General features: G+C 35.1%; 1 protein-coding gene across 1 annotated transcript; it reads right to left on the reverse strand.

The window, feature by feature from the left end:
* Positions 1–689: 689 nt before the first annotated feature.
* LOC120091021 (T-complex protein 1 subunit theta) lies at positions 690–15,630 on the reverse strand. The gene is made up of 13 exons (XM_039048807.1): positions 15,195–15,630; positions 12,371–12,633; positions 12,137–12,283; positions 11,886–12,047; positions 11,090–11,167; positions 8,836–8,969; positions 7,040–7,112; positions 6,875–6,952; positions 6,645–6,767; positions 6,480–6,574; positions 2,513–2,722; positions 1,596–1,653; positions 690–1,115 (listed from the first exon to the last, which is right to left on the reverse strand). The coding sequence occupies exons 1-13, from the start codon at positions 15,340–15,342 to the stop codon at positions 1,047–1,049; spliced, it is 1,638 nt and encodes a 545-aa protein (XP_038904735.1). The 5' UTR covers positions 15,343–15,630; the 3' UTR covers positions 690–1,046.
* Positions 15,631–16,156: the final 526 nt, after the last annotated feature.

Consider the following 16,156-nt stretch of genomic DNA (forward strand, 5'->3'; position numbering starts at 1 on the left):
ACAAAACCAAAAAAATTTAAAACTAAAAACTAAGACTTAACGGTTAAATTTTCTAAATTTGACTTTTTTCCCATCAATAAATCTTATGTCTTATTATCCACTTTCTAAAAATGTTTATGCCCCACTTGATAACTATTTGATTTTTTGTTTTTGTTTTTGAAAATTAAATCTATTTCATCCATATTTCTTGTAATGATTTACATCTTTCTTAAGTACAATAGATGAATTCCTAGCCAAATTCCAAAAATAAAAACAACTTTGTAAAAGCTACTTTTTTTGTTCTAAAAATTTAACTTGATTTTTTAAATCATTTGTAAAAAATAGATAATAAAAGAAGAAATTTATAAGTAGAAAGATAGCATAGCATTATGTTACATGACGAAACCCCTTCTACGAAGCCTATAGATGATGTCTATAAATTAGACTCATTCCCTTTCGAATCCTTTTTCTTTGTTTCCACGAACTCCAATGTCCACAATCTTTGATAGTTGACAACTTCATATAAGGATTATCAAAACAAGTAAAAGAAAAAAAAAATGTTAGTAACAGGCAATTATCTCAATGACCTTCCTTGAACAGAATCTGTTAATACATATCCTATAGGTTATACAACTGTGTCCTAAAACAGTCCGATATCTCAAAATTGAAATGCAGATTAATTGACCCAAACAAGTACTAGAGCGGAAGGAGGTTTGGGAACAAATGCATTAAGGCAAAGGATTGGAGAAACCTAGCTAAGCTAGCTTGTCAACAACTCATTCTAAATTGCTTCATTCGAATTTCGAGGAGTTCAACTAACACAAGAAGCCAAAGCTATACGGACAATCAAAGCTATACCGACATTATATCCAACAATCAAAGCCAGTGACTCAAAAATTTGTTCTACTTGCAGTGGCATTCACAAAAAGCCACATTTTCAACAGCAAACTCCTCACCTAATAAAAACACCCACCTCTCATACAAACAAACCATTTCAATATCTTAATCAATAACTTGCGAGGACGGGCAGATGCAGAATAAATTAGAGAACTGAGCCAATTGAAGATTTAGTCCTCATCCATTCCCGCAGGTTGATCTCCTCTCCTGGGGCCTCCAGCTGGTTTTGACATTATTATCTGCAACAACGGGAATTTATATTCATTCTATAACATATTTACAAGAGACAAACAATAAATTATGCATCTTTTTTTTTCTTTTTGAACAAGGCCAAAAGTTACTGACCAAACAGATGTAATAATAATATATAATAAATAATAAATAAAAAAAGAAGCCATGAACCAGAAACACAATCCACACAAGAAATTAGCCAACTGGTTAAGGTTGCTCAAGTCCACTTTAGCAATATTATCAATCCCTTGTTCTCAAAGAAGGTTAAAGCCAAGAGCAAAATGATGTTAGTCTCAGCTGCTCTATATGTATATAAATATATGTCAATCCGAGGTCTTTAATCTCAGCTGTCTATATGTTTAATTTTAACAAATTAAATGTCAATCCGAGGTCTTTAATAATACTGTCTTAAAATGAGATTTAACATAGAAATGGAAATGAAAAATACCAAGAAATATAGTTTGATAAAAAGATTGATATAAGGGTACCTGGTCCACTCGAAGGACAGTACAAGCAGCATCTGCGGCATACTTAAGAGCAAAGAACCTAGCAAAGAAAAAGAAAAGGCCAGGAAAAGAGGATGTTACCATGAGTTAGTATCCCTAATAATATTTATAAAAAAATAATAATAATAATAATAATAATAATTTAAAAAAAAAAAAAAAAAAAAAAAAAAAAAAGAGCCTCATCATCAGGGTCATACATTTGTCGGGACAAATTTATGCTACAATGAATAAATGACACTTCACAACTCTAAGGAATAGGAAACTGATGAAGTCTTTTTTCTATAACTGCTTTCATTGGGGAAAATGGAAAGAATACAAGGGTATAAGAAAACCAAGCCCACAAAACCCCACCAAAGAAGGGTTTCCAACTAAGTAAGATATTGCCTAGAGAATAATTACAAAAAGTCTTCGAAACGGAAGTCCACAGAGATACATGAAACCTCACCAACGACCAAACCTGACTAAGGTCCCTCTCCACATCACGAAACACTATCGTTCCTCTCCCATTAAAGATCCCACAACTAATGAAATCTTTTTCTTTTTACTAATAAACTAGGTCCATTATTTCATTAAGAAAACAAATCAAGCTAACAATTTCAAGCCATATAATCTATATAATGGGACAGAAGTTGGTTCATTTAGACAAGGGCATATATGGTTGAACCGTTCAGTATGCATTACACCAAGCACCACGATGAGGTTCATGAATCCCAAGGTTGGGAACTAATGGCACGACTACATATGCACTAAAACTAAACTTTCTAAAGGTACCGGAAAGGGGTGCACTTTAAGTAAAATGCAACTCTACAAGAAAGAGACATGAATTGTACGAAGCATTGAACTAAGAGTTTCACAAGAATAACCATAATTATTCACGTTGTAAGAGAATGAAAACTGACTTGGTAATGTAAAGATCCCAGATATTCATCGTGGAAACATCCTTGCAAATCCCTTCTTCCAAGTCTATACCCACTCTAGTATTTCCGGACGCATGCTCAGCGTACAACGAGGATATTATCTCCATTGCATTTAGCCCAGCATTTTCAGAAAGAGTTTTTGGTACCATCTCAAAACTTTCTGCAAATTTTGCAATAGCATACTGATCCAATCTGCAGACAGACAAGGAAAAGTCAATCAGTAGTTTCTTCAACAATAGAATAAAATAACTTAAGTACTCATAATAGCAACCCTTGGAAATGATTCAACATATTGACCAAATTAAACAATAAACGTGCATCAATGCTTCATACGATATTTTAAAAAGCTATGGAGGCTTATGCATAAGCTCTAACTTCTAGCCTCAAGACTTGCACCTTTCTTGTAAGTTGTAGCATAAGAGGTTTAAGTCTTTGTGAAAACGCATTAAAGCTTACATCTTTCCTTCGTTCATTTCTTTTTCTTCCAATTTCAGAAAGAACTAATGAACACTTAGTGAGTTACTTCATGAAATTAAAATCTAAGGAAATTTTACCAATTACCCATGCAAAATAAAGTGATGGGTGTTTGATCCACAGGACTGGATAATCTTGGTCCATCTAGCCTCAAATTAGGAATCTGTAGACATGTGTTCTCTCTTTTCTAATCTAATAAGAAACGAGCTTTCTTTTAGGAAAATGAAAGAATGTACAAGACATGCAAAAAAAAAAAGTCCACAAAGGGATTCCTCTACTCAACCACAAGAAAGGAGTCCAATTCCAAACAATGATACCAAGTTGATAATTACAAAGATTAACCACGCCATGATGCAATTTTTTTTATAAGAACAACTTTCATTGAGAAAAAAAATGAAAGAATACACGGACATACAAAAAATAAGCCCGAAAAAAAGGGAGACACCCTCTACAAGAAGGGATTTCAACTATACAAAATCATGTCAGGAGGAAATTTACCAGAAGCTTTCAAAATCAAAGCCTAGTAAGACGCATGAAAACGAACAAGAGACCATATTTCTCTAGCATCCCTCTCGACCACCCTAAACACCCCTACTATTCCTCTCACCTCCAAGCACCCAAATAATAGCACAAACACTAACATGCCAAAGAAAACGGTCTCTCTCCCCAAACGGTAAATTGAGAAGGAACTCCTCGATCATATCTCTAGCATCTCTGTGACGAGCACACATCATGTCAAACACCCAAAAAAAAGAATCCCAGACAAGGTTAGCAAAATCACAATGCCAAAGAATATAGCCCAAGTCTTCCTCCGCCTTCCAATAAAGAATACAGCAAAAAGGCTCAACCATTGACGGCATCTTCCTCATAAGTCTATCCAGTGTATTAATACAACCGTGAAGAACCTGCCAAGTGAAGAATCTCACCTTTCTAAGAACCTTAATCCTCCAAAGCCACAAAAAAACAGACTCGCCCATAGGAGAAGGGTTAAATGCTAGAAGACTTGTACGAAAACTCATCCAAAGGATTAGAGCTCCAAACTCTCACACCTCTCCTCCCCAAATGAAAGGGGTGACTCTTAAGAAGAGAATGGAGAGTCACCACATCTATGTTTCCCTATTGGAAAGAGCACGAAAAAACTCGAAGGAAAACGTACAACAGCTCCATGTCCACACAAGAAAATCAGTCACAAAATGATTTTTAACGGAAGACAAGTGATACAAGCGAGGAAATAACCCACAGAGAGATCTCTCCCCCACCCAATGATCTTCCCAAAAACAGGTCTCTCTCCCTTCCCCCACCACACATCGGACCCAAAGAACAAAGGCAGTGAGCTCTTTCGAGATATCTTTCCAAAGATTCCGATAGGTGTCTTTAATCTCTTTAGCCAACCACTCGAAAGGATAGGAGTCATGTTTACTAACAATGATCCTGTGCCAACGAGAATTGGACTCAACAGAAAAAGCGCCACAGCCATTTGGCTAAAAGGGCTTTTTGTTACGCATCCTAAAATTTCAAATTTCTAAACCCCCCAAACCGATTTTTCAATAACCACCCATCTAATTAGGTGTGAGTCTTTTCCTTTCCCTTCATCAATCCCTTCCCAAAGGGAGCCCCGCATCAATCTCTCCAAACGTTTACAAACCTCACCCAAAGCTCTAAAAAGAGAAGAAATAAACCGGAATGCCAATCAAAACAGGTTAATCAGAGTAAGACGGCCCCACTTTAGAAAAGAAACCTTTTTTCCCAAGAAGCCAGCCTACTACGGACTTTATATATCACAAGATTCCACAAGGAAACACACCTCAGATTATTCCCAAGAGGGAGGCCCAAGTATAAAGACGGAAGGATGCATTAAATCTCACACCCTCTCATACACCTCCTCCAAAGACCTCTTAACCCCTCTAAAAATCCTACAACTCCTCTCGAGCTATCTCTCACAAGATAACAAAAGAAACAAGCTTGTTGCATGACTCACTGTATCCCAAAAATGAAAATTCATAAAGATCTCTTCAATCAACCAGCAAAAATCCATATTATACACACCATCATGGCAACCCCAAACAGATTTCGACGGCAAGGCTACTTAAGCAACCTATATCTAGCTTGTGGGTTAACGACTTCATTTTTACGTATAGATGGCTGTGATACTGCACGTAGGAGTGTGCATGAAACTGAAAAACCAAACTCCCATAGTTTTTAAAGGAAAGAGAGCGAAGAAATTAGAAATAATAAAAATGCCCCTACATCCCCAAGCACAAAATGTTTAAAAAACTCCCGCGACCGCCATCACCCCCATTATTAACGAGAACCAAGCTTCAAGCAAAAGAACCTATTAAAATAGCCATTTTTCTATGGAAATAATGACTTTCATTGAGAAAAAATAATGAAAGAATAAAAGGGACAAGGGTTAAAAAAAACTCAAGCCCACAAAAGGGAGGAGCCCACTGAAGGAATGGACTCCAGCCAAACAAAACAGTACTTTTAGAATAATTACAAAAGATCTTCAAAATTAGAGCAAAAGGGATCATAAAATCTAACAAAGGATCAAACATCACTAGGATCCCACTCCAACCCTATAAGCACCCTGTTATTCTGCTCTCCCAACCCATGACAAGGAACAATTTTGAAATGGGCATTTTGAAAATTTCTAATTCAAGTATCATCTCATTATTGTGGTCAGTTTGGATTGAAAGAAACAACCATCATCAATGGCAAAGCAAATCTTTTGATAATTTTTCTAGCATGTCATTTCTCATATATATCTCATAGTGTAAACTGTAAACTATCTCATCTTTTTCATCTCTATAGCTCTGATTCTCTTCGATTATCTCCCTCTTTTTTGTAAAATTCCTACACTAATGAAATTGTTTATTGTTTAAGAAAAAGAAAATAAATAACTTATATAAATAAATTAATTAATTTAATTTAATTAAAAAAGGAGTCTTTTCCACTGGAAATCTTCTCATTCAATAAGAGATAACTATTCCTTTTAAATTTGTAGAGAGTTATAGGTTGTTAAAGCCGTTCAGCAGATCCTGGAAGACCCCTTCACAGCCATGAAGAGCCAAGCATTTTAAGGAAACCAAGTAGGAGTTTTACCCTACCAACTTAGATCTACTACGCAGTACCCTCTACATCTACCAACTTGACCTTTAAAATTCACCACTACAAACGAATTCTTCTCGTCCTTGTACATCCCATCCACCCTAGAATAATTTCCCCATAACACTATTGCTGCAAAAAAAAAAAAAAAAAAAATCTATACCGAGAACTTATTTTTCCTAACTGAACAATTATTCTGCACATTAATATAACTGCAGTTTGCATTCCAGTTGCTTATATCGGTTGTGTAAAATTTTTTCCTTATCTTTCCAGAGTGATGCAGTTAACAACCGACTCTGTTAAGAAAAAGTTTAAAATGATCTTGTGCAATATTAAATTTAAAAATAAATAAATATATAAAAAGAATTACCCAGTTTCTTTAAAAGAGAACTCCTTTACTCTCCTAGCCAACTCGATTTCAGTAGCAGCAGCTCCAGGTACTGTGCGGCTGTCCTTCGCCATTGCCTGACAAAGAAAATCATCATGCATGCTCCAAATAATCCCAAGGATAAACAGTACATGTGTAGAGAAATACTTTGTACGTATTAACTCCATCATCAACTGCCCGCTCAAGATCATCCAGTATGCTATCAGTACTTCCTCGTATCACAACTGTAGATATAGAGTTACCCCCCTCTTCATTCTTCACAACTGTGACCTGTAATCCAATATCATGAAGGGAAAAGAATTAGTTATGACGTCAGAAATAATGAAGAAATCATGAAAAAACTGCAATATAAAAATAAGCTAATATAGATAACATACCCGAACACCACCAATTTCTTCAACTGAGACAGAGTCCACATGACCCAAGTCATCTGGATTTGGCTGGCTAAGCTTCAACTGTCATTTGGTGGGGATGGGAACCATGTCAATGCCAATGAAGAAAAACACCTCATTTTATCAATAACAAAGTCTTAACATGCTTACCATGGCTACAGCACCGGTTGTGCGACAAAATCTCTGCAACTCAAACTTCGAACTAATTTTTAAGACCATAAGCCTGCAATGCAACAGTACATGAAATAAAAGAAACAATCAAAGGAAAAAGAAAGATCTAATCATCAGCAATGCATATTAAAACATAAAAATTTATAACTAATAATTTTAAATTCTAAAATCATTCATCCGCATCATAGCCATGTTTGGAATTTGGACACATTACAACGTTACAAACATGCTTGAATGTGGTATGGAGTCAATGGAAAGATTTGAGAAAATAATGAATATTTGCAGAAGAGACATTGGACAAAAGTAAAAGAAAACAAAAACAATCAACGATCATGACTTTTCTTGAATAGTAATGAGATGGATAGTGAATCATAACAAAAGTATTCCCAAACAAATACCCCCCTATCTGCCTTATTATCAAAACTTTCATAACCCGTAACAACTCTTTTTATTAAAAAATTATAAAATAACTTTTTATTAAAAAAAAAAAAACTTAAATAAATAAAGCTCTAAACAAGATGAATAAAATGGTGAATGGGCAAAGGAGGAAAGAAAGCACACTACAAATGGAGCCTACAAGGAAGAGACACAGCCTAGCAATCACAATTACATAACGGGCTCCCTCGCAAGGAATAAGAGATAACTGGCAGTTGTGAAAATCCTTAGACACTGACACCTAAAAGAAAGTGTGGGACATAGCCCACATCTACCCCATACTTGCAAGACTCCTAAACATTATGCTTATCAGACAGCCAAATGCTTCATAAGGTAGCAAAAATGCAAAATAAGTTCTACCCCAAAAGATCCCACCCTAAATCTAAAACAAGAGATGGTACAGCACTTCCTCTACGATAGTCCAACAAAATATATTGGACATCGAACATACATTTCTATGAGTTCAGTGAGCAAGAAATAGTGCATTTTCTTTTTCAGCAACCACATTTTAACACTTTTTAGTGATAACCAAACTTTCATTGAGACAGAAATGAAAGAACACAAAGGCGGGCAAAAAAAAAAAGAGAGCCCACAAAAGAGAGAGGCCATCGAAAGATATCACCCCGACAGAAGAGGCAAGCTAAAGAAAAAGCCTCGAATCAAGCAAAATAAAACCTAATAGATAGTTACAAAATGGCTAAGTCACCGGAGCAAGAAATGTTGAACCTAATAAGAGTCCAAACATCACTCTAAAATCTCTCAAATGGAGAACAAAAAACAACAGATAGCCCAAACCTACCCCATACTTGCAAGCCTCCTAAACATTCTTCTTATCAGACAGCCAAATGCTTCATAAAGTAGCAAAAATGCAAAATAAGTTCTACCCCGAAAGATCCCACCCTAATCCTAAAACAAGAGATGGAACATCACTTCCTCTACGATAGTCCAACAAAATATATTGGACAACGAACATTCCTTTCCACGAGTACAGTGAGCAAGAAATAGAGCATTTTTTATTCAGCAACCACATTTTAACACTTTCTTTTAATGAATAACCAAATTTTCACTAAGACGGAAATGAAAGAACACAAAGGCTGGCAAAAAAACTGAGAGCCCACACAAGAGAGAGGGAATCAAAAGAAATCACCCCAACAAAAGAGGCAAGCTAAAGAAAGAGCCTCCAATCAAGCAAAATAAAACCTAATAAATAGTTTTTAAAAAATGGCTGAGTCACCGCCACCGGAGCAAGAAATGTTGAACCTAATAAGAGTCCAAACAACACTCCAAAATCTCTCAACTGGAGAACAAAAAACAACGGATAGAAGGAAAACTCAACATACTTGTAGCGCTCACAGAAATGTAGAGCCATTTCCCCAACAGCTGCTCCACTAACAATTACTTTAGCCCCTGAATCTGCAACTGCTTTTATCAGCTCCTCAACTTTAGCTTCCTCAGTTTTTGCATAGTTTTGTAGCTACAATTGATAAGCATATGTTGTTTAATGTTTTAAGAAAAACAAAAGAGGAGAGAGAGAGAACCCCACAAAAAGAACCCTGAAGTAAAAGAATTTTTTTATATATAAGAAAAAGTAAAAAGAATATATTAACCAATGTGGCTGTTCTTATTTTACCCAAAATAATCGAGTAAGAGTTGTAGCTATGAGTGCGTAGAGGAATGGAAAAGGTTGATCACACCAATATGAATCCATTTTTTTCTATTTATTTTAGAAGGAATAAATAAATCAATTGAATTCCACAAGAAGATAATTATAAGCAATAAAACAAGTAATATCCAAAAATAAATTTTGAACTTTCTAATCAAATAATAACAAAAAACCAAGAAACAATAAGAAGTTTTCTATTTTTCATGACTATTACTGCTACCAAACAAAACTGCCTCAAATAAACAAAGGGACGCCTAATTATATTGATATGCGTCTTAACTGACAAATTGCAATTGGAAAAATGAAGGAATACAAGTGGGGTCTACAAAACAAGCCACCCAACAAAAGAACCTATCCAAAACCTGAGTTAAATATACAAAAAGAGTTCTGATCCAAGAGAATAATTTTACAAGTTCCTGTGATATCCAATTCGTTGATACATCCAAATTTCAAAGTAACGAATCAATCTCAACATTGACATTTTCATCCTAGCGATGTCATTGGCTCACTCCATTTGGAATTTTTCCTTTCAGATGTTTGATGTTTGTTTAGAATGGGGACTGACACTATGGTGGTGGTCCTCATGCATCCATTGTTTCATGATAAGGGCTAGATTTTGTAGCATCTCAGTTTCTTCTCGGTCCTTTAGGGTCATAGGATGGAGAACAACAATAGGATTTTTTAAGTTTTTGATAGACTTTGAAAGGAGGTATGCTTGCATGCCAGATCTAATGCTTTTATTTGAGCATTGGTTTCAAAATATTACTGTAATTATTCAATAGATCTTATTATTTTGGATTGGAGTGGAACGTTCTTTTTGCATAGTTAGTTTTTGGCTCCTTTTTGTGGGCTATCTTTCTATGTGCTATGGACTTGGGGTTTTAGCTATTGGGAATGTTAGGACAAGAAACACAACATCGTTGGCTGGGCTGTGGTGATTCTATCATGAAGTCGGTGCCCCTTGGCACAAGGTTAATGTTAGCAAGTACAGGGCTCATCCTTCGAGTGAATTGAAGAGGACTTAAAGGCTCTTCTAAAAATCCACGGAAAGCAATTGCATTTGGTTTTTCTCTTCTTTCTCCATTTATTCATGTTGACATTGGGGACAGAATGGATACCTATTCTTAGGAAGACAAGTGGTTGGGATATAAACCCTTATGTTCCTTATTCCCTCATTTATATCATTTATCCTCCTTCAAGAACCACTTAATTGCTTCCATGCTCAGTCAAAAAAAAAAAAGAAAAAAGAAAAAATCCTTCTTTGTCATAGGGTTTTTCTCGTCTGTTGACAAATATGTCTTGGCTTTTCTTTCCTCCTTTTCCTCATTTGGCCTTAAGCCAGGGAGGGGTAATTCAAACCATTGGTCTCCTAGCCCTTCAAAAGGTTTTTTTTGTTGTAGCTCTTTTTTCAATTGCTTGTCTAATCCTTCCTGAGTGGGTGATTCCATTGTCACCTCGGTTTGGAAGATGAAGATTCCCAAAAAGATGAAATTCTTCATGTGGAAGGTTTTGTCCAAAAGAGTTAACAACTTGACATACGAGTGTGCTACTAACCACGAGGTTTGTAGCTTGAGTCCCCCTACTCCCAATTGTACTAAAAGAAAATTATAAGAAATTGAGATTGTTTAGAGAGAGAACTTTTGGGATGATATTTCTTGTTTTCTTTATGAAAAGTTCAAAAATCAAATCAAATAAAGGAGAAGGCGTGTGCCTCATTAAGGGCACCTCATGTGAAAAAAAGCAAGCTTGTGTCGTCTTTTTGTCGTGGTTTTGAAATATTGTTTAAATGCAAGTCTTAACTGAGGCATCCTTATGGTAACTTTTCTCCACACTTTTCAAAACAGTGTTTACAAAGAAAATAATAGGTTTTCAACTTTAATTCCTTTTAATAAAATTTTCAAAATATTTTTTTAAAAAAAAATAAGATTTACCTCCTCAGCAGTGTGAATTAATACTGTTCCTTTTGTTTCCGTTGCAGATGTATCAACGCCACCAGCAAATACAGCAACCTTCATAAGAAAATGTTCAAGAAAATCAAAACCAAAATAATTTAGAAAAAGAATTTCGCATATATATTTGCAATGTAACAAAATAAGAGTGAAGTTCTTTTTAGATAAAAATTTATAATACACAGAAGTATAATGCTACTTAAATCCAAGTAATTTTGTTCTGTGAAAACAAAAGCAATGCAAGTTAAAAACAGGTAAAGATTTCTTATCATCTATCACAGTCACTAAGACGGAATCCCCAAAAAAACACTTACAAAAAAACCTGTCATTAATCATATAATTTATGTGTGCATACGGTTTGACATTTAAAACCACAGGATGTAAAGATGAAAAATAACAACACAGCCATCCAGATGCAAATAAAAATTAGATTTCTATTCTTCCTCTCTCTTCTTCAGTTTCATATCTGCACCCAGGTGGAAATAACATTTACAACTAAAGAAAGGCTAATTTAATTTTTTAAAGCTGAAATGACTCAGTTACCAAAGCTATTGCAATGACTTGCAGAGATNCACAAAAAAAAAAACATCCTATGAACATTTTCCTTCTTTTTGATAGGAAAAAAAAGAAAGCTTCTCCTCAGAGAATCACTGCCTTCTAATCTTGGTCAGCCTATTAGGTGGGAACAACCTGTTCCCATGGAGCAGCAGTCGAGATGTAATTACTTTTTTAACCAGATGTAAACATATGAAAAGAACACACAAATGATGGTGCATACCTTAGCCTTCTCAATTCGCTTTATACTTCCCACAGCATCACTTTTCAAGACCATGCCACGCACTACTGAAGAATTATGTAAACCACCTCCCAGTAACTTCGCAACTCGAACATTGTCCACATTAAAATTTTCTGGATTCTTAGGACAAACTTGTATACACGCCTGCAACACAAAAGAATTATGCATAACTTACAGGGGGAAAGTTTTACAGGATAATTACTCAATTATAACAAGAGTAGGCAAAAATATACATCAGCAACTAGAGAGCAAATAAAATCTTCTTGTCCAAATTGCTTGCTAGCAACAGCAGCTTTCATGCGCGAAATAACTTCCTCTTTGTTACGAACATCCATGTTCTCTGAACCTTTCTCCACTAGTTCCTTCAAAACCTCAATAGTCTGAACCAACAAGAAGACAATATATTAAAATAGAATGTTATAAAAGTTCATCTCTGCATTCCATCATCATTGTAGAAAGTGAGAAACCTTATTGATTCCTTTCGTGTAGCCACTGATTATTTCGCTAGGGTGTAGACCCATCCTGATGAGCTCTTCAGCATTTTGTAAAAGTTCCCCAGCAAACGAAATTGTCAGATTAGCTCCGTCACCAATTTCTTCTTGCTGAGCTTTACCTGCTAAAACCAAAATTTTGGCTGCAGGATGCTGTATCTCTAGTTCATTGACAATTGTGGCAGCATCATTTGTAACAAAAAGCTTATCAAGATGATTAATTACCATCTTATTCATTCCTGAGAAAGATACTTAAGAATAAGGCCATTGACATAGAAGGTAAGTTTTGAATATATTTCGAACAGTACAACAAACTCTAGAAAAAAGAATAATATTAACCATGTCTAAAATTAGAATAGAAGTCCATATGCATTTACACAAATAACAAGTGCAAAGGTTGGAGAAGCAATCCTTGAAGAATATTGTCCTAATTGTTCTCTCAAACTTCTACATTAAGCTCCAACCTTAGACATTAAGTTAGAATTGCATATAGAGCTTTATTGTAGATGATGTCTTCAAAAAGGAGGGGGACTGTGCCGAATTATTTTACTTTTAATGTTACTTTTGCAACTTTCAATAATGAAAAATATATAGAAGGACTACATTACAAAAATTAGAAGTGGTCATTTGAACAATTACTTTCTTTCAATTCAAAGGCAACTTTCATCAGAAAGCAAAAGAAAACGCCTCAGCATTTGGTGCCTCACACTTTTGAGGCAAGGCACCTTTTTATTTTAGTTTTTATTTTCAGAATTTTTTAATAAGGAAATAAGAAAATAAGTTGTCTATGCTCTTGTATTTCTGCTTTTTATTTCATTGCACTTTAAGCAATAGCCTCTTTTCATTACATCAATGAAAAGTTTTGTTTCTGTTTTTTTTTAAAAAAAAAAAGGTTAAAAGAGGGAAAATAACTTTTAATTATAATGTCATTCATCGAGCTATATTTTTCATGTTTTAACATTTTGTTCATATTTTTCTATTTCTACACATAATTTTTTGAAAAAATAAATAGATAGTAAAAGGAACCCTCTTTTTCTTATTGCACATCACCCACACTTTAAACAACAATTATTTTAATAAGGTTCCAAGGTTCTTTAGAAAGACGAAAGGGAGAAATAAAGTTAGCCTCAAAACAAATTTTAAAAAGGACATAGCCAAACCATCAGGAAATGAATGAAACTAAAATATAATAAACTGAAAATTGGTAACTAAAAGATAGAAATTTTTCTAAGAGACAAGTTACAATAGCCTAGAGAGCGATATTAAGAGGCCAACTTCTGCAGTTCAAAAAGAAAAATTCTCTTTTAATACCTAAAACTCTACTGTTTCTTTTCCAACCAATTATACTGAAGAGCTACCAAAAAACAAACTTTCCAAATAACCGTTCCTTTCTTGTAGAACATTAGACACAACACAATAAAACCTTGCCATCAAATCAAAGGAACTCCAAGGAGCCACATGAGAAATAATAAGTCTTCAGAATCTTCCCGAAATCCCATCGAAAATGAAGATATGAGGCAACAGCAGATGATTAATGTCTTCAAACACTTGCTTTAAATCAAAGCACCATAAAAGAAGATCTCTGAATAAATCATTGTATTAATCTTACCAAAAGCATCAAACCAAGGACAAAACCTAATTGTAATTGTAATTTTTTTATAACAATGCTAATTGGGAAATAATTAAAATAATTCTTCAGTAATCCGAATTTTCTTCTAAGCTAAGGACAAGTTACACAGAATATTTTCCCAACCAAAACTTGAACAAAAAACCCTAGACCGGCAATCCATATGATCATATATTAGTGTGGAATGAAGTCATTAGCAAGGAATTTCAACAGATCAAAACAACAACTTACAAGATAAAACAAAAAAGAAAATAATAATAATAATAACAATGACGAACTAGCAATTTCATCAAGCTGGTAGTAGAACGATAGCAATTTCATCAAGCTGATAGTAGAAAGTTAGCAATTTTTCCACAGAAATAATTGCACCAATTGAGTGCAGAACCATTTGGGTGAAGAATAAATACATAGCACAGGCATTAAACCGACCATGTTAAAATGTATAATACATTTCGAATCTTGATCTTCCATGCAAATCTTATTAAACTCTCATTTGATTAGCAGCATTGTGAAGTTGTTCAGTATCATAAAATTGCATAAGATCTTTATTACTCTCCAAATTTACCTGCCGATTAACAAACCTAGTCTACAATACAAAAGTACGCCGTGACTTCTTTTTTTCTTAGTCCAACAATAGTAGAAGTCGGAATATGAACCTCACTTTCAGGTCCAAATACAATGTCTTTAACAGTTGCTATGGTTAGGTTTAAAGCTGACTTACTGATAGCTGCTAAATTTAGAATGAATGTTGAAATGTTTGTATATCATACTAGATATACAATTCTAAATAAACTTAACCATCATTTATCTCGCCTAATCGACCTTTATCTTTATAATTGCAAGGATACTCCAACAGTTCATGTTGGACTTATTGTCCGATCTGGAATGTAATATATCTCCGTCCGTCTTTAAAGGAAGCTTGCCTCTTGGAAAGGGAAACCAGGCCCTCCCTTAAGTGGGGTATAAAGAGAACCAAAAACAATCATACTAAAATACCGGTGACGCGAAGAAGACGAATCACTAAATGAAACAGGCAAATACTAAAATCAATCGCTTCGCATCACAAAACACTAGATGGGTACATACCATTCTCATTTGAAGAACTGCAAATAACATAAAATGGAAGGAAATGGGGAAAAGAAGCAGTGAGGTTAAGGATCAGAGGAAACATACCATTGGGACCAAGAGAAGTTCGAGTAATGGTGGAGAGCTGTTTGCAGGCGTCAATGTTCTTGAGGACGGCCTCATCCAAGCCTGAGAGATGCTTGTGGCCCTCTTTAAGCATTGATTGAATCCCATGAGACGGCAGCTGGAAACCCATCTTAGTATTCCTCTGAAAAGCCTGAAATGAAACAGAGATAAGAAGCTCTGATTGCTCGGAGAGACGAGAGAGTGTGAAAGAGAAAGTCCGTCGGCGATTTGGTCGGGAGACTGAGACTGCGGCGGCTAGAGAGAGTTCAGCGTGCGACGGCAGACGCGGGGACGGAGTGCGGGGTGCAGTGGGTGGTAATGGGAGTGAGGGACTGAACGTGAAATAGGGTTTAGGGAAAATAGAAAAATAGGAATTATGATGGTTGAGAAGAAAGGAGAGGAACAAAGGAAATGGAAAATAGAAATCAAATTCTCTTTTCTTTTTTGGGGTAAAAAAAGTATCCCTAAAACGTGTTGATTTTAATTATACTATCTTGAAGTTCGATTTTTTTTTCAGAATGGTCCTTAATTGAATTTATGGATGATATTTTCTTTTTCATACGCTCCCTATCTCTCATTATGATACTATATGGGTTTAGGTCTCTTTACGAGTTTTGGATCTTAGTTAGAAAATTTCGATCTAAAACTCAAAAACTTTTCTACTAATTACCTTTTTCTAATCTTTATCCATGTGAAATTCCAAAATCACCTCAGCTTTTAAAAAGCTTTCAAACCGCACCAGATTCGATTTCTTCAGCCCTTCATTCAATGTTCATTCAATACAACACCAACATTCTACCAAAACATTTATTCCCAACTAATATTCTTCCAATAGCATTGAAGAGAATGGAATGTCACTGTCAGTATTCACTTTCTATCGAACTCCCCACGAAATTCTCTCATTGTTCTCTCGTAGCTTTCTCTCAGAGTTTCAGCCCAATATC

Source organism: Benincasa hispida, chromosome 11 (assembly GCF_009727055.1).
Source record: "Benincasa hispida cultivar B227 chromosome 11, ASM972705v1, whole genome shotgun sequence".
Lineage (NCBI taxonomy): Eukaryota > Viridiplantae > Streptophyta > Magnoliopsida > Cucurbitales > Cucurbitaceae > Benincasa > Benincasa hispida.

Excerpts from the sequence above, each read along its gene's own strand:
- LOC120091021 (XM_039048807.1), bottom strand. The coding sequence starts at position 15,342 with ATGGGTTTCCAGCTGCCGTCTCATGGGATTCAATCAATGCTTAAAGAG. Across the intron at positions 12,284-12,370 it reads ACACGAAAGGAATCAATAAG|ACTATTGAGGTTTTGAAGGA; the intron begins GTTTCTCACTTT and ends TTGTTGGTTCAG. Across the intron at positions 1,654-2,512 it reads TGGGATCTTTACATTACCAA|GTTCTTTGCTCTTAAGTATG; the intron begins GTCAGTTTTCAT and ends TTTCTTTGCTAG.